Source organism: Coccinella septempunctata, chromosome 1 (genome assembly GCF_907165205.1).
Source record: "Coccinella septempunctata chromosome 1, icCocSept1.1, whole genome shotgun sequence".
NCBI classification, from domain to species: Eukaryota; Metazoa; Arthropoda; class Insecta; order Coleoptera; family Coccinellidae; genus Coccinella; species Coccinella septempunctata.
Window position 1 is genome coordinate 16,726,725 of NC_058189.1, and position 26,724 is coordinate 16,753,448.

General features: G+C 34.8%; 1 protein-coding gene across 2 annotated transcripts in view; it reads left to right on the forward strand.

The window, feature by feature from the left end:
* The first annotated feature begins 270 nt into the window (after positions 1-270).
* The window catches only part of LOC123322609, a 37,636-nt gene continuing 11,182 nt past the window's right edge, over positions 271-26,724 (forward strand). For both annotated transcript variants that reach the window (XM_044910563.1, XM_044910564.1), the window contains exons 1-4: positions 271-2,090; positions 11,327-11,525; positions 20,696-20,916; positions 22,081-22,326. In XM_044910563.1, the coding sequence (XP_044766498.1) occupies positions 347-2,090; positions 11,327-11,525; positions 20,696-20,916; positions 22,081-22,326 (2,410 nt within the window). In that variant the 5' untranslated portion in view covers positions 271-346. The remainder of the gene's footprint in view (positions 2,091-11,326; positions 11,526-20,695; positions 20,917-22,080; positions 22,327-26,724) is intronic.

Below are 26,724 nucleotides of genomic sequence, written 5' to 3' on the forward strand. Positions count from 1 at the left end.
TCTTTAAGCGTACCTACTCCGAATAAAACTCAATTGAAAATATGTTCGTCGATAAGCATTAAATACAAAAATATTTATATCTTCGAGGTCCATGCTATATATGACATCAGACTTCAATTCTTCAAAGTCCGAATTTATTCAAAATCCCTTATATCAATTATAAATTATTTCAATATACTTAATCATATTATTCCAAATTGATAAACCGGTATATGAAAAGTTTAATGAAAGATTCGAAAATATTATTTCTGATGATTGTGTTCGTTGAAATGAATTGAGTTGAAGTAAAACGAAAAATTGCATTTACTCAAAATGACAACTTCCAGAGAACAGAAAGCCTATTTTTATGCTTTTTTCTGTTTCAGTGGTGCAATGCGCAGATGATCGACATCACATCTTTAACAACTCCTGTTATCTCTTTGTTACTTATCCTGAAGTGACGTGGAGTACTGCTCAGCATATATGTGAGGGCATCAAAGCTAATCTCGCGTCTGTATTGTCAGCTGACGAAGAACGCTTTGTCATTAGTTATCTACGAAAAACGCCTGAATATCGCACCAGTTCTCTTTACTGGCTTGGGGGCAAACTTGAAAAAACCTCGGGGTTTTCGTGGATAGATAACAGTCGAGTAGAATATGTTGGATGGCTGCCAGATCAGAAACCATTGGAAAACCTGAGGAAAGGAAACGAAACTGCCAAATGTTTAGGTGTTCAGTGGACGCCATCACCAACACCAACGCTGCCCAGTGGTCTCTATTGGAAATCTAAAAGATGCAACTCCATCGGCGGTTATATCTGTAAACGTGCCAATCTAGAACCAGGTGTTGGTATCAACTTCAACAGAACTGTTAACGGCTCAGAAGGAACGATAACTTCACCGAATTACCCTGGAAACTATTACAATAATTTGGATATGACTATAGCAATTATCGGACCAAAAAGAACCAGACTAGTAATCAAATTTGAAAGAATAGACGTTGAAGCACAAATGGAATGCCTCTACGACTATATTGACTTGAGGAGTTTACACGGAAATGGTAAAGAAACAAGTAATGCAATAAAACTGTGTGGAAGTCATGACGTGGATATGCATCGATTCGATTATGTTTCAGAAACAAATCAGATCATTTTGAAATTCCATTCAGATTATTCGATATCTGGCTCGGGGTTTTCATTGAAATGGCATTCTGTAGATGTTACATTCTGTCCCATGCAAACGCTCACTGCCAAAGAAGGCTTCGTAACAAGTCCCAACTATCCAGATTTTTTATTGCCAAATTTGAACTGTACCTTAATCATGCAAGCACCCTATGGGCACAAAGTCTGGTTCGAGTTTTTAAAAATTGATATGGGCGAAACCCTCGATGAAGAAAACTCCAAAGCAGCTGGGAAAACTTTTTTAGAAATGCGACTTGGAAGTGACATGGATTTTTTTCGTCCATTCTCAATTCCTAATCTTCTAACGGAAGGTAGTTTCCTCTCGTATGACGAAACTATGCAGATAAGGCTTCATTCTGGGGTGAAAACTGGAGCAATCGGTTTCAAAGCACATTATAAAATGGTGAATATATTACAGGAAGAGAAGAATGTTTTCCTCCATAACGATACTTCGGGTATATTACTGCATTTGAATTATCCGGAAAGTCCCCAGACCAAAGTGGATTTTATGCAACACTTCATAGCACCCTTAGGATTCGTAATTTCGCTCGAGCTTTATCATCTTAAGCTTACCAATACCGAATGTTACGAGGATAACGGTCTATTGGAAATTTACGATAACTATGCTGATAGGAATGGAACTATTTGGAAACTTTGCTACGATCCACCTACCCCGAATGCTATAATTCCGATTAACAGATTAGAAATTACCTCTTTCTTTAACACAATACACCTCAGACAAATCAGTGGAAGAAACAGCGGCATCAGCTTGAATGGAAGTATAAAAATACAGCCGGATGAAGAGTTCAAAACGAAGATACTGAAGTTCAAGAACGAAGTGGAATCTTGCAGTCCTAATCCTTGCAGGCAGGGCGGAAAATGTATCAGTAAGGAGGACAGGAGATACTGCGAATGTGCTGGACATTTCACAGGTAATTTTAAATGATATAAATCAATTGAAGAATTCAACAGAATATTGTCTTGAACCCTTCGTTCTTTCAATGAAAAAATGTTTCTGAGAGAGTTCCTAAGGATATTAAAATTTGATCTTCCGTTTTCACAACTACTGCAAATGAAAGATAATTGCAGACCTCATTGCTTTGATTTTTCTCAAATGATGAAATTTTTTCAATTGGAGATTTAGTTTAAGATTTCACGAAATTGATCACAGCAAAGAAAAAATCTCCTTCTGAATTAGGCATCATTATTCCATACCCAAGAACATTGCAATATTCTTGATCGAGGAATCAACGCTTGATTTTCCGATAAACGTCAATTTGTTTCAATTCGTATCATAGAGATGGAGATTTATTGTGAGTGCACAATTTTGGGGTCAATGGTTTCATAGAATTCTATCAAAAATTCAAATTTTACTAAAATGGTGATTTTGCCTTTAGTAAGAAAGTGATATATCGACCTATATATATATATTTTTGAAAAGTTATTTTTTTTTGGATGATATGAGGTCAAAAAAAGAATGCATTCGTATTTAAAATAACGAAGTTGTTTTTTTTTTCCACACTTAGTACAATAGATAAAATGAAGTTGAATATGGTATCGTATTTCCAATGAATAAGTGCCTGAAGAAAGTTTTCACCGTTTTCAGATATTTTCGTGAATAAAGAAGATGCGGCACATTTTCGAAATCGAGAAAATATCAAAATTTGGTCATATCTTCAAGACAAATGAATATATCGTGAAACGGTTTTCAGTTATGGACTTTTCACGAAAATCGAGCCCAGGACCCTTTTCAAAGATTTTACTTATCTAGTCTAGGAGTACCAGAAACAAACAAAATCAAGCAATTTGGGATACCCTGTAAATAAAGTAACGAAACTTGCTGATTTTTCGATTTCTTTCAGGTTTACAAGAAAAAAGTATTTTTAAATAATTCAGGCTATCTGCATAACTAGATTATAAATATACAGGGTGATTCGTTACTCCAAAATACCTCATAAACATAATATTTTAATTCGTACCCTGTATATTTTTCAGTTTTTCATAATAGATTAAATAACACAAATAACCGTGAAGAACACATACCTAATTCTAACCTTATTTATTCTAGAGTTACTGAGAAAAAATTTACTTGAACGTTTATTTATTACCAACATAATTAACAGCAACTAATAACATTATTTTAATTTATTTAGATGTTCAAATTGTCTTCCTTCTTATATTTGACTGTATACAAGTCTATTATTAAAAGCTGATATGGCATTACTCAATTGCTGATTTGTACCTAAAAGAAATCGAAATATTATTGCAAGTTAGGTTACCTTAGGTTACCTACTTCATTTACACACTGGATAACTCCAATATTAAGATGGATTGTTGAAAAATATCAGGTAACTTAAGTCTTTCCCAGTAGTAAACTGATATTATATTTTGATTATTCCTCTTCCTGAATATTCGAATGTTTTATAATGATTGGATTGAGTTTAATTCAAGATATTCGGGATGAGAAAAAGTAAACAATTTTTTTTGTTATTTTTCATATGATGATTCTTGATATGATACAGATACTTCTTTGGTCGCAAATGCAGGAATAGACCTAGTTATGACAAAGTATTGGGGAACTTATTTCAATCGAAAAAAATTATAACTTCATTTATTGTTTGAAAATAATATCTCTGTATAATCTGAGATATTGTCTCTTTGAATTTTCTTCAATTATAAAAAAGTTTATCAATGTAGAATGAAATATAAATACTGAAATTTCCTGAATGAATGTGACAACAATAAATTCAACTTATTATATCAGAAGGCTATTACAATTTATTTAATAAATATAATATGAAAGACATGAAAAATATTTCCACTTTCCACAAATGGCCTCTTGTGGCGTCAATATCAGAAAAAATCTCTATACATACCAGGAATAAAATTGAAAAAATTACCAATTCGGTACCCCAACCAATCCATAAATGTTTTTAATTCTCTACAGATGGAAAATAGGTACGTGAATTTTATTTCCAATGTTCGGTTCAAAATGGGACGATCCAAAATCGGCAGAAATTTGTATAGTCCAGAACAGAAAGAAATAAGAAGGCAGAAATATATGTAGTAAGGAAAAAGTCATACAATACGAACACAAAAAAAAATTAAGATCTAAATCAAGTAAAAGAAAAACAAACTCACTCGGTGCCCTTTCAAGGTGAATACTCTTCGTAGCACAAGTATGTTTTCAATCCCCACAAGGGTAATATTGCCACCCCAACAATAAAATTAGCTATATCGAAAAGAAAGACGATAATCCTAATCCCAAGACTTGGATTCTCACAGGAATATTCGACAAATAACCCTTTTTACGCACAAGCTATTAAGAGTATCAGAAATGATTTCAGGAATGCCAAAAATGAATATTCGAGAACGTTTTTCAACATGTGTTAGATATATGATAAATATTCAAAAGCAAAGATATCAAAACATGACATATAGGCAACACATACAACATTTAAGCATTTACGAGTTGCGAATATTCGAGGAGAATTACCGTAACTTATTGATATAGTCTAATTGTACAATATACAGGCTTAGAACTATTTAGAGGGGGACTACGGGGATATCGAAAATCGTTAGAAATACAGCGTGGCTCAATTTCCAAAAATTTGCGTTATTTAAGGATGAGTGTGTTTGTGTGAACAGTTCCAAAATATCTCTGATGGTTCCTGAGATATCTCGAAAAAACTGAAAATCAAGATTATCTTTCTTTCTTTACAACCCATTTGTTTTTGGAGATAACTACACGAAATTCGGTTTGTAGTCATAATCCTATAGAGCGATTATAATGTTGTACTACTTTTTTTGAAATTAAAGCCACCCTGTATTTTTAACGGTTTTCAATATTCCCGTAGTCCTCCTCTAAATAGTTCTAACCCTGTATATATTAACAGTAGTGAAAAATGTTTGCTCCCCAATTTTTGAAGAAGTTGCTCAATGTTAAGCTAGCAGAGCTCAGAAGCTAATCCAATGTTTATCCAAAATCTGATCCCATCAAAATTTCAGGTTCTCCATTAACCCACTGTGGGTTTTCCTTATATACATTCAAATAAATTGGATCTGTTATATATACATATTTACCGCTGAACTTACAGAATCCAGCAGATAGCTAATCGAATGTTCATAAAGAATTTGTTACACAATACTTTCAAGATATTTTAAAGTGAATTTTTTGTCGCTCCCCATTTGTTGAAGAAATCTCGTGTTGTACACATTATCAAGCTATCAGGACCAATTCGATAATAGATTCTTCATCAAGAATCTGATCACACTATAATTGCAGGGTAATTTATCACCTAAGTGAAAATTCTCTTTGCTTTCCATTCAATGAAACAATCTCGAGCTCAAGATCCGCAGTGGGTTCAAATGGGGGCTAAAAGAGTTGAACGAAGAGGAAAAAGGCCTATGTCCCACAATCTTTATTAGATATTAAAGACTACTATGGTTTCGAGACTTTCAATATAGTCTCATTTTCAAGTCAAAAAGCTAAAAAGAGTATACATTAGTCGCATAGGGTCTTAAATTAAAAATGAACAACACTATTAATTTCAAATTTCTGTTATATATAGAACAATCTTGATACAATAAAATGGCGTCTAGGAAAAACGAATTGAACAAAAAGACAAAGAGAGTTCAAATATGTTCATCAAATAACAAACTGAATACTGAGGCGACATATAAATTAAGAAGTAAAAAGCAGGTAGAACAGAAATATGTTCAAACTCGTCATCAGAACAAGGAAAGCACGACAGTAATCTATAATTAAAATAAAATTCTAAGAATTTACTAATTTAAACACAATTGGCACATAATAGGTCTTAACTCATTCAGAGCAATGAAGAATAGACGGGTGCAAAGTCATAACCAAATAGTTTATTCAAAATACAATACTACGATTTTTTATAAGCCCTACTTTCCAAACTGTCCAACCCTTCTTTGCTAGGTGTAATTCTATGAAATTTGTGTTTGTGTCGAATGTGTGACCGGTGTCGATGAGGTGTTAGGCAAAATATAAGACATTACAAAAAGAAGGAATACTGTATAAAAAGATATACAGTACTCCAAGCGCCTAACCGGACGCATCGGTAAATATTTCAAAATATAAGACGCCAGTCGAGTTTGGGTTACAACTCAAATGTTCTATAATGCAGGTTTAAAAATTCCTGAAAGTTCCTCCTATATAAAAAGCGTTACAAGAATTGAAAATACCCTTTGTAAAGATATCATCCAAATCCAATGAAAGCTTGGACAATAAACTAGTGAATAACAAAGATGTGGTTGCACCTATGGATCGTAGCGGAGTTTACTAACTTTCTTGAAATTCTTGTATTAATTACTAAAATGGGACAAAATTACGATATCAAAGAATCACAAATGCGAAGACCTAGTATATTTTTGTCGAATATAGAAAAGGATTTCCAGTCAGGTGATATCGTTGAAGCCATGAAAAATCAGAACCATTTTCTGAATGAGGCAGATGAGATTAAACTAGTCTCACTGAAAATGAATAAACACAAAACATCACAATCTGGAATAATAGAATGTAACGGATCAGCATATAAAAAGCTGCTTATTTCTGTGGGTAAAATCTACTTGGGACTCCAGCGGTGCTCTGTTTGGGAGAACTTGAGAGTGACGAGGTGTTTCAAGTGCTACTCGTTCAACCATAAGATGAATGACTGCAAATACAATGGACCTCCTGTGTGCTCCAAGTGCTCAGGATCACATGATTATGAAACTTGTAAGTCTGAAGAGAATTGTTGCATTAATTGTATTCAAAGTAATACCAAATATAGAACCGATTTCGATGTATGTCATTCTGCGCTTGATAAGGAGTGTCCCCTGTATAAAATACAAATGAAAAGAGTTGAGGACAGGACAGACTATAATGTTTTGAGCATATTTGATTAATTCTGGATAATTATATACCTAAATGATTTTGATAGGAACGATATAGGTTATCTATTATCCAATAGATGTTTTTTAAGTGTTCAAGATGTGAATAATTTTATTAAATTAGAAAATGACTTCAATGTTAGCATATTTCATGTTAATATTCGTAGTCTAAATAAAAACTTAGATTGCCTGAAGATTGCTTTGAGCCAAATAGAGCGTTCTTACGATTTTATCGTTCTAACAGAGACCTGGAAAATTCAGGATATATCATTGTTTGAAATTCCGGGGTATAGTTTGGTATATAATTATGGTAGTGTGAATCAAAATGATGGGGTAGCTATCTATATAGGAGAGAATATAAATTTTGTTCATCATATTGTAACTATTGATTTGCTGAGTGTGATTCAGATCGAGGCATTTTACGAGGGTTGTTCTATGAGCTTGGTTGCGGTCTACAGACCACATGATATATTGAAGGATGCATTCAACAGATGTCTTCAAGAGTTTCTTACTGGAAATGGACAAAACAAAAATATTAATATAATAATAGGTGATACAAATTTCGACTTATTGTCTGATAATGATTTGGATGAGGAATATCATAATATCTTGACCGAGTATGGTTATACATCACTAATAAATACAGTAACAAGACCAGAGAGCGCTACATGTCTTGATCATATTTTCATCAAAACGGAAGTGCCGAGGGAAGACTACCAGGCATCAGTTTTTCACTATGATCTAACTGACCACTACCCAATAATGCTATTCATAAGAAATTCATTGGAGAAATCAAAAGAGTACAGAAAATCAAGGGGCTTCATAAATTATCCCAAACTTAATGCCGCGTTGGCTAGTCAAGATTGGCGTTTGTTACTGGAAGAACAAAACCCAAATGTCTCCACTGAAACGTTCATAAGAATCTTGAAATTTCATATTTCAGAAAATACATACAAAAAAGTTGAGAAGAAGAAAGAAATAAAACGCAAAGAATGGATAACATCAGGTATTGTCAAGGCTATCAATGAAAAAAATAAATTTTACAGGCAGATTAGGACCAGTCCACGGAATCAGACACTAATAAATAGATATAGAATTTATAAGAGCCTCCTTGAAAAACTGATAACGAATGCGAAAAAAAATTATTATGCAAGCAAATTGATGAAATAATGGGGAGACCCGAGAAAATTGTGGAGTTTCCTGGGTGGTAAACAAAAGATGAATATAGAACCTGGGCCCATAATAAATGATAACGTTCTGCTCGAGAAAGATCAGGACATAGTGGAAGCCTTCAATGCATACTTTTCGAGTGTTGGTCCTGCTTTGGCTGGTAAAATTGATCGAAACAGTGTCAATGTGGTGGACGACAGGAACATCAATAATTTAACTCTGAAACCAACAGATGAAACTGAGATGCTGAAAATTGTAAAATCCCTGAAATCAGATAAAGCTCCAGGATTGGATGGTATAACGACGAATACGCTGAAGAACATTGCCTCAAATATTCTGGTTCCTCTCTGTCATGTGGTCAACTCGTCAATGGAGTCTGGTGTCTTTCCCGACATTCTCAAGGAAAGCTTGATCAAGCCGGTATACAAGTCGGGAGATAAGAAGGATGTAAGCAATTATCGACCAATTTCCCTCACGTCAAATTTGTCAAAAATATTTGGGAAAATCATTCATGAAAGAACAGCTGAATTTTTGGAAAGCTGCCAAGTTTTGAAAGAAGGCCAATTCGGTTTTCGTAAGGGAAAATCAACACAGGATGCTGTAGCGCAACTAACGGCCAATATATATCGCTCCCTTGACACTGCTAAACCATGCCTATGCCTATTTATCGATTTAAAAAAGCTTTCGATACCGTAAATCACGAAAAACTATTGAAAACACTAGAAGGATATGGAATTAGAAGTCGAGCTTTGGATTGGTTTGGGAGTTACTTGTCGGGCAGGAGTCAACGTGTCCAGGTTCGAGATCATCTTAGCACCTCTTCCCCCATCCAATGTGGAGTGCCTCAAGGAACGATCTTAGGACCACTATTGTTTATAGCAAATCTCAATTCAATTTTCACAATCAATATTGAGGGTGAATTGACTGCTTTTGCTGATGATGCGGCCATTTTTTACCATGCTGATACCTGGGAGATGCTGAAGGAACGGGTTGAGAGAGATTTCGTTGAAGTGGTGAACTTTTTCAATTCCAAACTCTTGACCATAAACTATGAAAAACATGTTTTGTGCCTTTCTCTGCAACATCTGTGAGGCTTCCTTCTTTCAGGTCGCTATCGTTCTCAAGAACTGGACAAGCGTATGAAATAAAAATTGTTGATAAATTCAAATATTTGGGAATATACCTGGACAAACATCTGAGATGGAACTATCAGATAGAACATTTGGCCAAAAAATTGAGAAAGTTGAGAGATTTTTGCAAGTTGGGACTTCTGAGGAAGATCTATTTTGTGTTGGCACAGACGCACCTGAATTATGGAATATTGGCCTGGGGTGGAGTGACGAAAAGTTGCCTGAGGAAGCTTGAGATAACACAGAAGTGGCTACTGAAGATAATATTCAGAAGACCATTTCGTTTTCCAACCGAGAGATTGTATGCGGAGAGCGGAGTTATGGACCCGCGAAAACTTTTTTTCCTTGCGCTATCCATACATCAGAAAAAACATTTGGTGTCTGCAATTTTTAATGATCATCTATATGATACAAGGAATAGAGGAACGTGGATAACTCATTCGAGGACGAACAGGACAATAGGTCAAAGATCTCATACCTATCTAGCTCCGTTCATATTCAATAAAATACCGCCTGAAATTAAAAATGTTGTAATGAACGTCTTCAAGGAAAAATTAAAGAGTGGCTTGTCTCGCTGCCGACATGGAAAGTTTGCCAAATGATAGACTTGAAAAATTCTTATATCCATACTTAAGGACGAAAAATTAACCATGGCTCATAACAAATGACATTCTATCATTAGTTTTTCTTTGTACTCCTTTGTAAATACAGTATGAATGTTTGTTTATTTCATAATGATTCATGAATTTTCCTCACAAGACAATTTCTGAAATTGTCTTCGGAAAAGTATCTGGGATGTTTTTTCAACAGTAGATATACTTATGCATGGAATGAATTGTAAATATGCTGAAATTGTTTCTTTTTTTCTTTTTTCTGTGACAATATAGGATGTAACTACTAGTCGAATAAACGTCATAATTATTATTATTATTATTATTATCTTGTAACGCGTTTTATATAGGGAGAACTTTGAGGAACTTCAAAACCAGCATTAAAGAACATTTGAGTTCTCTTAACCCTAACTCGACTGGCTTCTCATATTTTGCCAAACACCTTATCGATAATAAGTTTGGGTTAAGAGAACTCAAATTCGACACACATTCACACGTCACACATTCGACAATATTACACACGCTGTGATTTTTTCTGCTCTTTTCATTTTTGGCTTCAATAGTATTCAATAGCATTCTTAAAATTAAATTTGACCACAAAATGACTTTAATTAGAAATTAGCTAGGAAATTACTTTCAAGGCTCTCCATCCGAGATATTCAGCTGTTTCGGTACTTTTGAAAGACTATATAAAAAAAAGTGTAGCGGTAGACCCTATATCCAAGGAACAGATTTTTCTATAAACTCGATTGTCCTAGCTCAACAAACTGGAAATATTCCACTTATCTTTACTTCCCAAATATTGACCATTTTCAGATTTCCAGGTTCCAGGGAATATGATGGATCCAAAAGAAGCGCCAATACAATATTTACAAATTTCATTGAAAATTCCCTGTGGTATACATCTCTACCCTTGAGGCGAAAAAGGGTGAAATGATTTTATTAGAGTTTTCATTTCAACAGATTTTTTTTGGTAGAATTGAAAAAATGAAGGATTTTTTTCATATTATTGGCTAGCAATGATTCAAAACGAAACGAGGGGCAGCAGTTTGAATGAAGGGGACATACCTACTTATATCTGAATTTCCATACTATTGACACCTTATTTCTAGGACGGGTTTCTTGTTTAGATATATTTTAATAGCAACTTTTCATCCCAAAATAAAATGAACTAACTGCTGGAGTTGTGTTTCATCCTTTGACACGCCCTGTGGATTCATGCAAGTCAATGAATCACTTTGCGTATTGGGAACATTTCAGCTCACAAATATTTCTCGAATAGTAATCTGACAAAAACATTTGCGAAGGACCTTTATCAAAACACTATTATCCATTTATATAATTCCTGAATATTTGCAGGAATATTTTGCGCCCTAACGAAGTGCGATCTGGATCCTTGCGTGTTCGGCACCTGCGAACTGACCTCAACCGCTTATAAATGCCATTGTCAAGAGGGATATTCAGGTCCAACCTGCGAACAGAAGAGAAGACCCTGTGAAGGAAATCCATGCGAGAGTAGAGGACTGTGTATGGAAAGAGGAGAGGGTTTTATCTGCAGGTATGATTTAGCGTTTCAGGTTACTTTTCAACATCAAATCGAAAAGTGTGAATTTGCGGAATATTAGTAAAGTCAATAGTCATGCACATAAAAGTTATTTTATTCAATTAAAAAAAAAACAATAATATTCTAGGCTTTTGCAATATTTCTTCGCAATCATTGCTACATCTTCTTTTGAGGTGATTTAACCCTCTAATGCCCAAGTTTTTTTTTTTCTCTTTTGAAATTATTTCCGTATATGTAATTTCAAGTTAGCTCTTGTATAATCTACATCTTTCTTCCGCAAATAGTTAACTGATTTACATTAACACCTGTTCTCAAAAAATGAACCTATACTGAAGGCGGACATGGGCAGTTGAACTAAACTGCTCACAGGAAATAATTTTGTATCCACTTATATGCAACCCGTCTCAAGGCGGAATTTGATATTAGAGGGTTAACTGGTTGTTTGAACAAATCACTTGCTTTTGCCATCGTGCATCATTTCTATATTCGGAGTGTTTCCTTCCCATGTGTCCAAGTAGGTACTAAGTACAATAAATACCCCAATGATGTACTCCCGAGTTCATTTTAGATATTCTATAACAGGTGCTTGGTAAATTATCAGGAATACCTAATGCAAATAAAATATTAGTAACACTTGTAAACAGTATGAATTCTGATGAATACATATTGCAAATATACTGAAATTGCCTCAATAAATACTAGGTACTCGTGCTCATAACACCATCGAAAATTCTTTCAGAAATCTTGAACTCGATCAAATTGCTCTGTGTTAACACCACTGGTCCTGCGGAGCGGCATTACACTAGCAGGGCACCCCAAAGAATTTTTACGATTTTTATGCCCTCGTTTTGCTCTCATTTTGCTTCGTTTTGCTCACCACTCAGTTTATTTTGCTCACCTATATACGAAGAGCTTTAGACAATTCAAAGTGCCCTGGTGGTGTAATATTACACCAGCACTTTACACTTTAAATTATCTATATCTCGGTAATGATGAGAGGTAGAAAAAAACGAGTTGCAGATTTGGAAAGAGAAAAACGCAGAGTTTTTTTTCTCCTCCAAGAACTCGTAAAGTATAAATGAGCAAAACGAACGGACTGGTGAGCAAAACGGAGCAAAACGAGAGCTTTCGAATGATACCAATATTGTAAAGATCCGCTGAGGTGCTCTGCTGGTGTAATATTACACCAGCAGGGCACTTTGAATTGTCTATAGATCATTGTATATAGGTGAGCAAAATAAACTGAGTGGTGAGCAAAACGGAGCAAAATGAGAGCAAAACGAGGGCGTAAAAATTCTTTGAGGTGCCCTGCTAGCGTAATGCCTCTCCGCAGGACCAGTGGTGTTACCACAGAGCAATTCGATCGAGTTCAAGATTTCTGAAAGAATTTTCGATAGAGTTGTGAGTACGAGTTGTAATTACTGAGACAATTTCAGTATATATACAATATGTATTTATCAGAATTCATACTGTTTATCAGTGTTATTAATATTTTATTTGAAAATAATCAACCCCCAACTCATTTGCAATAATAAAAATATCATTATTAACAACTGAAAAGATATTTTATTTTGTTGTATTCTTAACATAATGTTCTTGCCGAGACGCTTAGTCTTATTGGATTGAAAAGAAGGAGCAGCGGGATTGGTCCAGTCAAGAATGGTTGAGATCACGGGTGGCTATGGAAAATCGATGTTAAGTTGATTATAGCTCATAGGTTAAGATTTTGTGTTGCGGAAATTCAGATTGGTATTGAGAATAAACAGTTATCTATAGATCTATTATATGTGAATCTATGCACTGATCGAATATAAATTGAATTTTTTACTAGGTACTGTATACTAATGTTCTTCAATTAATCGGATAAATTGGAAACAGGAACATAATTGTTCATATCAACTTTGAATGTTTACTAATATACTATGAATTTGAATATTATCTCTTTTGAAATACTTTTCTAGGTTATATTTATAAGTTTCAGTTGTAACGTTCTAATAATTCAAAAGGAGGTCAGGCCTGAATCCTTTTTTGCATCTATGATTCTCCCAAGGAAATGAAAGAATTTTCACCATTCACAATTTTATTCCTTACCTAACAGACAACAATAATTAATATGAATGATTAATTCAATTATGTACAATCATGTGCGAATATTCCTAAAAGACATCAAGACATGGACAACCTGGTTAAAATGGCGTCGGTGGATGATAAGACCCTCTAATTCGCAGGATAGTATTCGCCTATAATTAATTGTCTTGGTGGTCCTGATATAGGCTTACTTGAACCAACGTGTATCAATCCTTCTGGAGTCTCTGGCAATGAACACAGTTCTGTTCTGCAAATTATTGAAGATCTTTTGTGACTATACTCCATTCACATTTATTTTAGCACTCGGTTGGCCATGGAAATTTGACACATTTCACTCTGTATAGTACGAAAATGTGGGGTTATGAAGCTTGTCAAAACATTTTTGGGTTTTAAATCAACGCTATGTTGCCCGTTCTACGTAAAAGTTTCTGTTATTACGTATTTTATCACAATGTCGAATCTCTTCGGAAAAAATGTGACGAACATAATTGAAGATTATACAAACTGATTGAAGGCATACCAAATCCAGTTATTTGCATGGAAAATACAAGAGATCAGTATAATATCATAATATGCACTAGCTTGAGGAGAGTTAATATTCGTTATCTTCTTCGGCTGGTTTGAATACGTTACATCAGTTGTAGATTTCAAAAATATTAACCCGAAGATGAAATGCATATGATGCAGTGGTTGAGAATGGGTATCTCCCGAAGGAATTAACAGATAATTACAAGAATGTTAAATTCTTCAACAAAAATCATCTTGCATTAATATAAGTAAAAGGAATTAAAGGAAGTTTCAAGTTAAAATGAACTTCACCTTTGAACAAAAATTTCACATGAATAAACAAGTAACAGGGCAACTTGCGCGTATTTGTGGCTGTTCATCTTAATACGTTGATATAATAATAATAATTAGGTATTTATTGGTACCTTAAGACATTTACATTGTATAGGACAAGTCAAATGAAAAATAGAAAAATCCATTTTCGGGAACTTATTCTACGATGACATTTATCGAATTTCCTATAGAAAACTTTTCGCATTAATTCACTCAAACATAAAATTCTCAAATGCCACCACTTTTTTGGGTCTCCCAATAGAAGGAAATTCTTTGTCATCCTCTTCATTCACAATTTTTCTGATTGTGGAAATATTCAGCTGAAATATAAGTCGTTTAGATTCAGATGAAACATTATATAAATTCTTACATTGAATATGTTCGCTACCGTCTGACGTAGAGTGGATTTTAGAATATCAACTATTTGAATGAGCGCACCAGAATTCTAAATAGCATTTCCTGAAACCCTGTCTCTTTTTTCAATCACTTTCGGCATTTTCGTAATAAAAATTGATATTAGTTGATGATTAGTTGTGGCAACGGCGTTATGACATTAACGACATTTCATGATTGCCAACCTTACTTCGTTCTAGTTAGTTCTAGTTAGAGTTCTCAATCATTCTTGAATGAACTAAATATCTTATATTGAAGTAGATGAGAGTTTCATAAACGTCGTGGAATTGTTAATGAGGTACTCGATACTTGTATTCTGTGGAATCATCCGATGAACGAGTCTTTTATAGCAGTCCTTTTTTCGGATAATTTATATTTTTGTAACGCATTAACGCCAGTCCGACAAGTCCGACAGACTTTTGTGCGCCTATCCTGTTGCCACATCAGCAACATACTTCAACGGCTCTATAAATTATTGTACCTAACTAACACGTAAATTCAATTATTTTGAGACCTGCAATGATAACACAATCTACGAACAACATTCAAAAAGGCGTTGTCGGCAATCTAATTATACCCGACAGTCAACAAAATGTCCATACCAACAGCGATCATTTTCGATACCAATTTTCACATTTTTACTCGACATAAAGTTAAGATAGGGAAAAGTGGATTACTGTCGAGTCGTGGGCTTCTCGTGAGCTTGTGGTACTACTGATGCTGTGCTATATTACCGATTACGATTCGAAGTAAGGACGGGTTCATGCACTGTTCCTAAGAACTGAAACCTGAGAAAGTAACTGTGCATTTATGAAGCATCAAATAACATGTATCGCGTAAAAAGAACAAATTAACAATTACAATGTAACAAATGGCTGGAAATGTTACCATGCATTTATGAGGAGCAAACAGGAACCACTTCTCATTTGTTAATTGTTGAGTGATCATTGTTACGCGGCTGCATATATCTACTCTGTCATTGAGAAATTAGATATTCAACTAATTGATAATTGTAACATGATATTTTATATTTTGGGCTGCATCGCCTGCATAAATCCACACTCCCCAATCTAAACGGGGAGATGGCGATTACGTGAACCGCGCACGCTGTAAACCCACCATAAAAGTACTCGAAAAAGAAGTAGTTCGAGTACCTACTCTAACTCGGAGTACTTTACTCGGCACCATGCAATGAGTAGAGAAATCCGAACTCTCTTCTATCTCATTCTTCAGTTGTTGAAATCAAAGAGGAACTCTCTTTGTTGAAATTACACGGTAACTGAGTAACAATTTATCAATATCCGGCCCAGTGGGGTATCAATTCTCGAGATCATTGGTTCATGGGACGTATACGTTCAGAGACGAGTGGTATCGAACACGTAAGATTCGAATTAGGTCAATTCTGGATCATATCTCCTAATCTCCAACTACTCGTCCAACGAAAGTATGATACATTTCAAAGATTATAGAGAAGAAAGATGGGAAACCAAGCGCCTGATGTGATGTGACCCAGCAAGCATGATTCTTGCGGCCCATCAAAGACGAAATATAACGTGCCGGCAAATGGTATCAATGGTCCTTAAATGTACAACTACATTGGGCCGGCTAGCCCGTGTCCTGGCGGCCGGCCTTCTCTTGTGAGCCTTCATTTTGCCGTTCATCACGTTGCAGGACTTTCGGAAGACCGATGCTGGCACGATAACTGAATGTCTCAATGGCCAACTAGAGGCTTATTGACATGATATTCAATGGCCCGCTTTCTTATTTATACTGACTCTTCAAACATATTTTCCCGTTGGCGTTGAACTGAGTGCATTCCAAGGAAGTTCGTCTCGAGTTTGGTCCAATTATTTTCCGTTGCAAAGTTATTCAAGATTCTACAATATTTTGTAACGTTTTACAATTTGTTTCACTCAAACCGAGGTATATTTTAAAAAGTAAAATCAAAATCAAAATCTTTTCTATGGTTTACAATGAATTTTGAATAAGATGAAAATATTAGAATCTTGAATAACTTTACAATTACAACAGAAGAGTATTGGACTACACTCTATAGGAACATTAGTTGCAAAATACCTGTAGAATCACTCTGTGAAATTTAGCCAGAGAATATAAAAATTATACTTCATGGTAAATTGTAAATTGATGGTTATTTCATTATTTATTACTATTATGAAGATAGCCTGTTTTTCTGTAGAAATGGCTTAAAAAGATAATTATTACTTCTGCATCCCAGCGAGCACAAAAACATCTCAGAGATGTTAAAAGTAAGAGATTTCGAGACATTGAACATCCACTGCGATGTTCTGTTTATACATGAATAGAACTTTTATAGAACAGCCAATGTCCGCCGCAGGCGGCTATTATATGGATGTCCCTGGGATGTCACAAAAAGAACTACTCAGAAGTTTTTTTGATAGCCTTTTCATGTACACAATAGAACATTTCTAAAGCGCTTTGCGTACACGAAATCGCTGTTTGTAAGACTTTATATGAAATTCTTTTGTGAGGCCTTTTTTCTTTCATTTGAATGTTTGAGGATACCACATTCTATTTTAAATGAACTACAAAGTTTTTAAATGAAATACAGAATACTATATATGAATAAAAATATTTTAATGATACTTCAACAGGTACAAAAGGAAAAGAAATCACATTTCACATAAAAAATTGAACAACAAAAAACAATTGATAAATATTATACTACAGAAAGGGAGAATAAACAAAAAAATATATCACATTCAATAAAACAAACATAAATAAACAAAAAGAAATATCACATTTAACATTAAAAAAACAGAAATAATAGAAAACAAACTGATTATAGTTTTAGATGCACAGAAAGGGAAAATGAAAAAAAATTATGAAAAATTTATTTTCCCGTCATTTTATCGTCCCTCCTCCTCTGCCTAATATGCCTAAACCAATCTTTGGCATAGAGTTCGAATACTTTCCTAGTGATTTGGAATTTTTTATGGATTACATCTACAAAATAAAAACAATTCAAACAATTAATTCACAAAATATATGAAGGTTAAGATGATTTTTTCCAATTAAAATAACAGAGAAAATAGCTGCATGAAAGGATCTGGAAGATTTGAGTTGTATATAGCTCCTGACCAGGTTGATTTGCGAAACGATTTTATTTATTTAATTATTTGTACTGGTATTTAAAGATGGAACAATTTAAAGGAGTTTTCAAAAACAAGAACTTTTCTGGGACAATTTGAATTATTTTTTGATTCACAAGTGATGAATGATTATTATCATCGGCGGAAGAGTAATCTTACAAAATATTCTGGGAATTATCAACGGCAGAGATAGATTATCGAAATATGTTGAAATCCTCGATGATATGGCTTTACACTTTATAAAGTTATTTCTTGAATAATTATAATAACCTTCCATATACCATTCGATTATTCCAACCAAAATACAATGATCTCTTATACCTAGTCCCAAATACACAAATAATATTAACCACGCAGCGTGGATTCTTTTGAGGTTATATGTATGTTTCTGGACATTATACTATACATTTAATTCATGTAATACTTACTTATTAATTGTATTTGGTTACTATGAAGAGATCGATCCTAAATTCACAATCAAAACCAACACAGAAGTAGTTAATATTATACAAATCACCAATCAACTTTCAACTCCGAACAGTCCACAGTCCAAACTACGAAGAAAGTGGAAATGGCGGCAAAATGAAATAGGTGAATTGTATATTGTTTATTTGGAATAAACCTCCCAAGGCAAACTATGCGACGCCAAGAGAAGATATCCACACGTTTACATTATTTTCAACACGACAGTACCTCTCAGTAGGTAGACGAAGAAATGCCACAGATGGCACAGATCAGAACAAATAAAGATTTCCAATAGCCTTTGGAGACCTCTTTGGGAAGTGCATATTACGTTTCAAAGAAACATCCTCATGCCAACATTTTCGAAACATCCCAAAACATCCCAGGGATGTTTGTGCTCGCTGGGATAAACCAAGAGTAGCTTCACTAAAACAACTAATTTATAGTAACACAAACTTTGGACACTGAAAAGTACACAGAAATTGTTTGATTAAAACTCTAAAATTTTCATGAATGTTTTAATTATAAAATAAATAATATAAAGCTAAAAATACATGATTTTTCATACAGAAAATATTAAATTCATATATGATATAAATAAAATAAAAACAAATATAAAATTATCATCATATTTGTTGATATTCTGACCCTCTCTTCTTGTAGTTGCTGAACAGAACCAACATTTCGCTAAGTTCTGAACTTCATGGAACGTTGGCGTGCGAAGCAAATGATTCTTGATTTTTATATTATATAATTTTATAAAGTATGAGGAGTCGCCTTAAATGAACTCACATATCGAAATAAAACTAAAAAACTTGCTGTATTTCGAAAATGAGGCAAACATTGCTTCACTCAGGTGTAAAAAAAGTTAGGAATAACTAGTATTTTTTTATTACTTACTGAGTTCTTTATAAATTTTTCGTTAGCCCAAAACACTTAATTTTCAGAACCCGAAGCTTCTTTCATCACGTGAGTGATCACCTACATTAAAAATCATTTTTTACTCTTTACTCAATGTTCAGAAGCGGCAAAAGGCGGAAATCGACTCCATTTTAATGTGATTATCGTTCTCAACTTTTTTCTGTAATTGTGCTGAAGGTACTCCTGCTATTACGTTTCAGAGGAAACACAATTACTCAAAATCATTGTTCATAGATAATGAACTAACAATAAAAAAAACTGCGTGTGTTGTGTGCTTGTTTCGATTTATAGACTGAAGAAGTCTGTTGCATCAGAATCAGGAGATGAATCATGTAGGACCTACCTACTTTCCTTCCATTTCCTGATAACTGTTGAAATTTGAATCACATATGTGGAAACTGCCTTTGATGCATTAATAATATTACCAGTACATTGAATAATTCTGAAGAACAAGTTACGACCCGAAACACAAGTAATCAACAACCTAATAAACACTTCTTCCCGCGTTTGATACATTCTACGACAAATGGCTGTGCTATCCTCTACAGGCTGTGCGAAACTCGAAACTGGGGCATAACAGCCAACCGATGCATCGGTACCAAAAACCTCTAAAACATGAAAAACAAATAATTCACTTGTGTTTATTTTGGCTGACCTATTTTGTAGTATATTTTGCGGAGACCTGTTTTGGTTACAAATGGTAAATTGCCAAATTTATACTGAATCTTTATCTGGTGCGAAGATTATAGAGCTAACTCGATAATCTTTGCTCTGAGGATTCTGACTTGTTAAACCTGTCCAATGGGTTCATAGACCTGCGCCAGACAAGGTTTCTAGTCCCTTTTTCTACCTGAAGGGTAAAGTTATTCCCCGGTGGTTTCAGACCATATCTTCCGGGGACTAGAGAACATTGAGGGTCAGGTCTATGAATATTATTGTCACAAAATGCAGGTATCTTTCTTCTGAGTCATGAGGTGAAAAACTCGATGTCTAATTGCTTTTGTCACCATACCACACAAAAAAAAACAGAATCATGAGGAGAATTTCGGAAAACTATAAATTTTTCGTGATTTCATCAAAATCTATAACTTCTGATAATCATATATCCACAACGTCGGCGTCGTACAAAATTTAAATTGGATAGCTCCAATATTGCTACCCTAAGTGTTAAACAGATACATGGAGAAAATATTCGAATTTTGAATATTTTTCCCCTAAAAAGGATTTGAAAAGATATATATTGGAGAAAAATTACTCGGAGGTGGCCCATAATAAGCAGTCTTCTGAAAAATTGTTTTTGGAATGTCACTGAAAAAATCATTGTTATAGGTGCCACGCCTGGTGGGAAGGACCAAGATGTGAAAGAAGAATGCTTCACATTCCCTACAAACCGCTCAGTGAAAGGATGCTTCATGAACCCTTTTGGTTAGGCCTGATGACAGTTTTCGTGGTCATGGCTGTAATTGGATTAGTATGGTGCGCGAAGAGACATTTTCCTGAGAAAATTGAAAAACTTTTAGCCGAAGAGAATGAACGGAATAGGAGTACAAGTGAGTAATCGTTATGAAATTGTTTGTGTTGGAGATTAATTTCCAATACCACCAAACTCTTATACCTGACTCTCCATCCAGAATCTCAAATTCTAAAATAGAATTCAATGATGCATTAATTATCTGATTTTTCATCATATAATAGGAGGTGTTCTACCTTCATTCATGTTTAGAATCTCTGGTGTTTCAAAATCAGATGCAAACACTCAACTGACATTAAACAATTCCAGGTTTTATTTCAAGAATTAAAATTTAATCGAAACAAAAATACTCCAATTAGTCAATCGTAACTGTACATATATGTAGTAGGTACAGAAATTTTTCAATTTTTTTTTTGACTGGATTGTACATACAGGGTATCCCAAATTGCTTGATTTTGTCTGTTTCTGGTACTTCTATACTAGATAGGTGAAAACGTTGAAACCATTTTCGTGAAAGGTCCACCCACTCTCAAGGTTAGGTAGTGGAACATCTGGCGGCGACGGTCTTTGATTTAATTAACTAAATTACAATATCCGTACTTTGGGTGACTGCCTCTATTGATATGTGGCCTGACTATTTTATTCTCAAATAATAATGATAATTGAGCACTAAATGCATTTTCAGTCATTGCAAATCTCTTGAAACGTTATGGCAGCAAATTATGTGGGGTACTGGCCCACCGCGTTTCAAAAAAATGAGGTCTGACCATTTTCTCGAGTTTTCTGTACTATGAACTAGTTTAGTGACAATTCTCAATTATTACAAAATACTTGTAGAGCAGTTGTAATTTCATATACCTGCATCGAAGCTCGTCGCCGCTAGGTGTTCCACTACTTGATCTTGAGAGTGGATGATGACTAATATACATCCTCAATACTAAATAATATTTAATGCGAATTGCCAATTTTTGTTGCCAGCTCCAGGACTATGAGAACATGTAGGTTATTCATGTTACCTAATCAATTTGATACGAGCTACTATGCACCTTCGATAAAACTCAAAATAATCATTAAAATATTTGGGCCCACTTGAACTCGATTTGATGTTTGGCACCGTTTCTAGAAGTACAACACAGAATCATATTTTCAAGACTCAAGCATAATCGGCATCGCCGTCAGGAGACATCAGTTTGATTTTGTGTCGATTACGTGAAACTAATCTAATCTTTGAATTTTTTTCTAGTGTCCTCGTTGAGGAGTGCCTCAGTACGAGAACAACTGGCGGCAGCTTCAACGACTGGTTCTGGCCAAGGCTCTGTAACAGTGACTCCAAATCCAGGTCCTGGAGCTCCACGTTCGCTATTTGGCCGCCTCGGTATTCGCAAGCCGTCAATCCTCAGCCTGACCAGTCCACACGCCAGTTCAGGCTACTCGCCAGCTACTGCTAGAACCTTTAGTTTGGACGATTTGCTAAAACCTCTCCCTAGACGTAAGGCGCACTACGTGCCTGTCCGTAATGTCAATGAAGTGCCTCTCAACCTTTTCGTATCTGTTGTATATTGCCTTCTTTGTCTCTGTAACCTGTCCTGTGGTCAATCCACAAAACTATGAACTTTTATTTGAAGTCGAACTCTTGATCAAGGTAATTTACTCTATTTCACCAAATATGCAAGAAAAACGCCAATCCCGGGAAGGAATCCAATTTCTAACCGTTGTAAATAGGGATTATTTTCAGGTTTAGGTTTACGTGTATTATAAAAGCAATTTCAGTGTTTAAATACATTGAGTTGAAAAAGAGATCAGTTCGATCGGTTTTTCCTATCGATTTCTGTTGAAATGGCTTAGTTCGACAGTACTAAGAAAGTAGTTGGCCATTTAAGATAACCGTAGAACTCGCTGAAACTAGTAGGGCAAAGATTTATGCAGTTACCAGTCCCAATAAAAAATAGATTAATTCAATAATTTTTCTCCTTCTCACCCAAGGGTCAAAGAATTAATAAATTATTTTTGCCTCGCCTGACTTTTATGCGAATTCATTTCTGTCTATCCGGACGCCGGCCGATACAATATTACTTTCGAAGAAAAAAAAGCTGGGGACTTCAAATTCTCAGCGAATGCACCGGTTTGGTAGTTTCGGCAGTATGGACATCTAATTTTCGGATTGAAACTAAGTAAAGAGCTGGCAAGTACCTATTCGAAGGCTAAAGCAAAATTTTGCGGATATCGCATCACTAGATGAATAATAGAAAAGTTATAGTCATTAATATCCAAATCAGCAATTATGGGTAATCATGTGCTACATGTTGGATCTTGAATTGATGATTCTTCTTCTTCTCCTTCAACATCCTACTCCTGGACATAGGACTCCCCTTGATTTTTCCAATTTATTCGTTCTTGAGCCAACTGGTGCAAACTTCGTTCAACCTTTACTTTGATGTCAACTCACCAGTGTTTTGGTGATCGTCCTATACTTCGTTTATATTCTCGTGGTCTTCAATGCACAATTTTCTTAGTCCATCGATCGTATTCCTGCACCACCCAGGCCTATTTCATTTCTGCTGTTCTACCTATTATATTCTTTTTTTTCGCTCTTCTCCTGATTTTTTCATTTCGAATATGGTCTCTCAAGGAGATTCCTAACATATCCCTTTCAATAGGTCTGGGTCATTGTAATAGGATTTGCTGAGTGGACTGTCAATGTTGAATATTTTTTTCTTTAGATTTATAGGAATGTCTGGATTTCTCAGAATATTTTTTCAGAACAGTTTTCCCACTGTTGACTAGGTGATACGGATTCTTCTCGTGATTTCTGTAGTTTGTTTCTGTCTGCGCAGTGTTATTGTATGTCTCAGGTATAAGTAGATACATATTCGTTGACTTTCTCGATCTCACTACTATCTATTTCGAATTTAATATTCTGCTCAGTCATTACCTTGGTTTGGTAAGTTCATCTTTAAGCCGACTTTCTCTTTCAACTGCTTTAACATCTCTTGGAGTTCTTCCACAAAGTGGAAGAACAACAAAGTTGCTTATGAGTAGGTCGGCAAATCTTAGATGGGTGAGATGTTGTCCGTCGATTTTTATACTCAATTTCGTCCAATTCAGTTTTTTAAATACGTCTTCCAGTACAAGGATGAAAAATTTTGGGGCGATGGTGTCTCCTTGTCTAACTCCTATTTAATTCTATTTTTGTTTCTATTTTTTTAGAATTTTTTGGGTAACTACATTTTTTGCTATATTTTTGGATGGTAGCTTCGTTATATATTTACTTGATTTTATCTCTATATCTGGATTCTATTCTTGCGTTATTCATTCCTTGGAAGTTTGCTCACAATTATACGGAATCAAATGCTTCGTTATAGTCTAAAAAGGCAGACTGAAGGGGTTCGTTGTATACATTACATTTTTCTAAAGTGTACGTATTGTCTGGATATGTTCTACTCTGCTTTAATTTTGATGGTAATGACGATAACTGTCGAATTATTCGACTAGCCTTGCAAAATCGCAAAATCCTATTACCCAATACTGTTTGACGTATTTATACTAAATTTCATTTATTTCTTTTGTCACACTTTTGGGTTGTTAACACAAAACTTGTGTTCTTACTTTCGGGAGTCTACTGTATAAGTATTTCAAAACATCGCGTTGTCATGTGGATTTCATATTTTCTCCATTACGAAGCCCTACTAGTAAGAATGAAAAGTAAGATCATCACATTCATTTCCTATTAGTGCTCACCAGAATAACCAAAAGCACCAAAATAGTATTTACACAGCTTTCATCCAAAAATGCATTGATTCTATATTTTAGGAAAATTTATTTTCAAAATGATTTTCGTAACCTTGATCAGTTTTCTGACTCGTTATTTTCTTAATACACATTTATTACTTTCTTTTGTAGCCCGATTAATCTGTCCTCTTCACTCTTGCGTGTGGCTGGTAGGTTGCACCACTTAATGTTTAGTAGTAATAAATGTTTCACGTACAGCAGCTATTGTAAATACACGTAAAATATTTCATTAAATAACTTACTAGAACTAGAAATAGCATGATTCATTGGAATCATTTCCTTGATAGGAGAAATCTTTGAGTTGTACATATATTTGAGCAGTAGATGAAGTTGAAGAACCTTCAATTATCTGATCGTATAAAAAAAAATGCCTATAGGAGATTAAACATTTTCGTAAAATAAATACTTATCCTAACAACTCAACTGAAATTCAGTCTATAGGAAACGTTTTCTATTTCTTCCCTATATTGAATCTGCAGTGTTTTTAATTCCAATATGTCTTTGCATTAATATTTAATCATATAGTTTTTGCTTAAGTATCTTATTTTCGTTTTTCTACTCTCGAAATACAAATAGGTATATTCTATTATATTGCTCAACTGTTATAAGAGATGAAATTGAAATTTGCAAGAAGAGTTAATAAGCTTCTTGATACGAGAAATCTATGATGAAAAAATTTCTCCATTTCAATGGAATTTCCCACACTTTCATCCTTCGAAAGAGGCAAAATTTTGATAATAAATAAATAAAGAGAAAGTGAGTTGTTAGATAGATTCAACATTGAAAAGTATGTACAATTTGAAGATTCAGTCCATATGTCAACAAAAATATTCGAAACAGCTCCATGCTTCGTGTCTATGGTCTACAAGACGTTCTATGGAGCCCATCTTGAAATTACCACTACAGCCATTGAATATTAACATTAAATAATCAATGCTACAATTTAAGGTAAGGTTTCGGTTTGTGCGACGGCCTGCGTGCAGCGGCTGCTTGCATTCGCCGTTTCGTCGGTGAGGTTTCTTTACGTGTAGCAAAGTCAAACTGTGCGAATTCGACCATTGGAATATGTACTTACGTATGTAGTAGTAAGGGAAAAACGACATATATGCGGACATATAATGACACACTGAGGTTTTTCAAAATTATCGCCTTGTAGCAATATATGCCTATGCAAATAGGGTTTTTTTTTCGATATTAATTCAACAAGCATTATGTCTTTGACACTCCAAAATTTTTGCTTCTCATTTTTGAATATTCAAACGTAGCGACGTCATGAAGGTTGTTGCAGCCGCCGTTGCGTAGACGCGAGTATTCTTCGTAGTTCCGTAAACATAATCGTATACGTGGTGTACCGGAAACCAACGTCAATCCGGCACATCGTGATAGCTCAATTCATTTCTGGCCAGAATATCAAAATTTGTTTCTAGTAAAAGTGTCTTGGTTTTCGAGATATTGACAGTTTTGTGAAATTCGTCTAAATCATCACCTCATTGATTGTTTCCAGTACCACGGCTACAAATGTTGATGTTTTGTTGTTTGTTTTTTTCTAATCGACTATTAAAGATGAATCAGCCTATTCAACATGATCAAAGATTATCTATATAATGAAATTGAAAGTTTTTAGCGGCATGACAGACAGGAATTCCTGTCTGTCATGCCGCTAAAAACTTTCAATTTCATTATATTTTCAGACAAAAACTATCATTACAGTTTAAAATTTCGGCTTAAATTGTTCAATGATCGGAGGTTCGCATCCGATCCCCGCTGATGTCGCTATATGTCGACGACGCACTGGGAAATGGATATGTAGAATCCCAAAGATCATTGAAAGCGAATGTGTATCCCCTCCACCTATAACATTTCCAATCGCTTTCGAACGCCGGAGTTCGGAAGTGATAATACTAACATGTGAATTCTGAGGATAGTGGTAGCCAGAAAATGCAGATGGATCCTCACGTCAGCCCGGGTAGCTCAGTTGGGAGAGTACCTGACCGGTAATCAGGGGGCGTAGGTTCGAATCCTGCTCTGGGTGGTACTTTTTTCAGAATTCAATTCCTGTCTGTCATGCCGCTAAAAACTTTCAATTTCATTATATTTT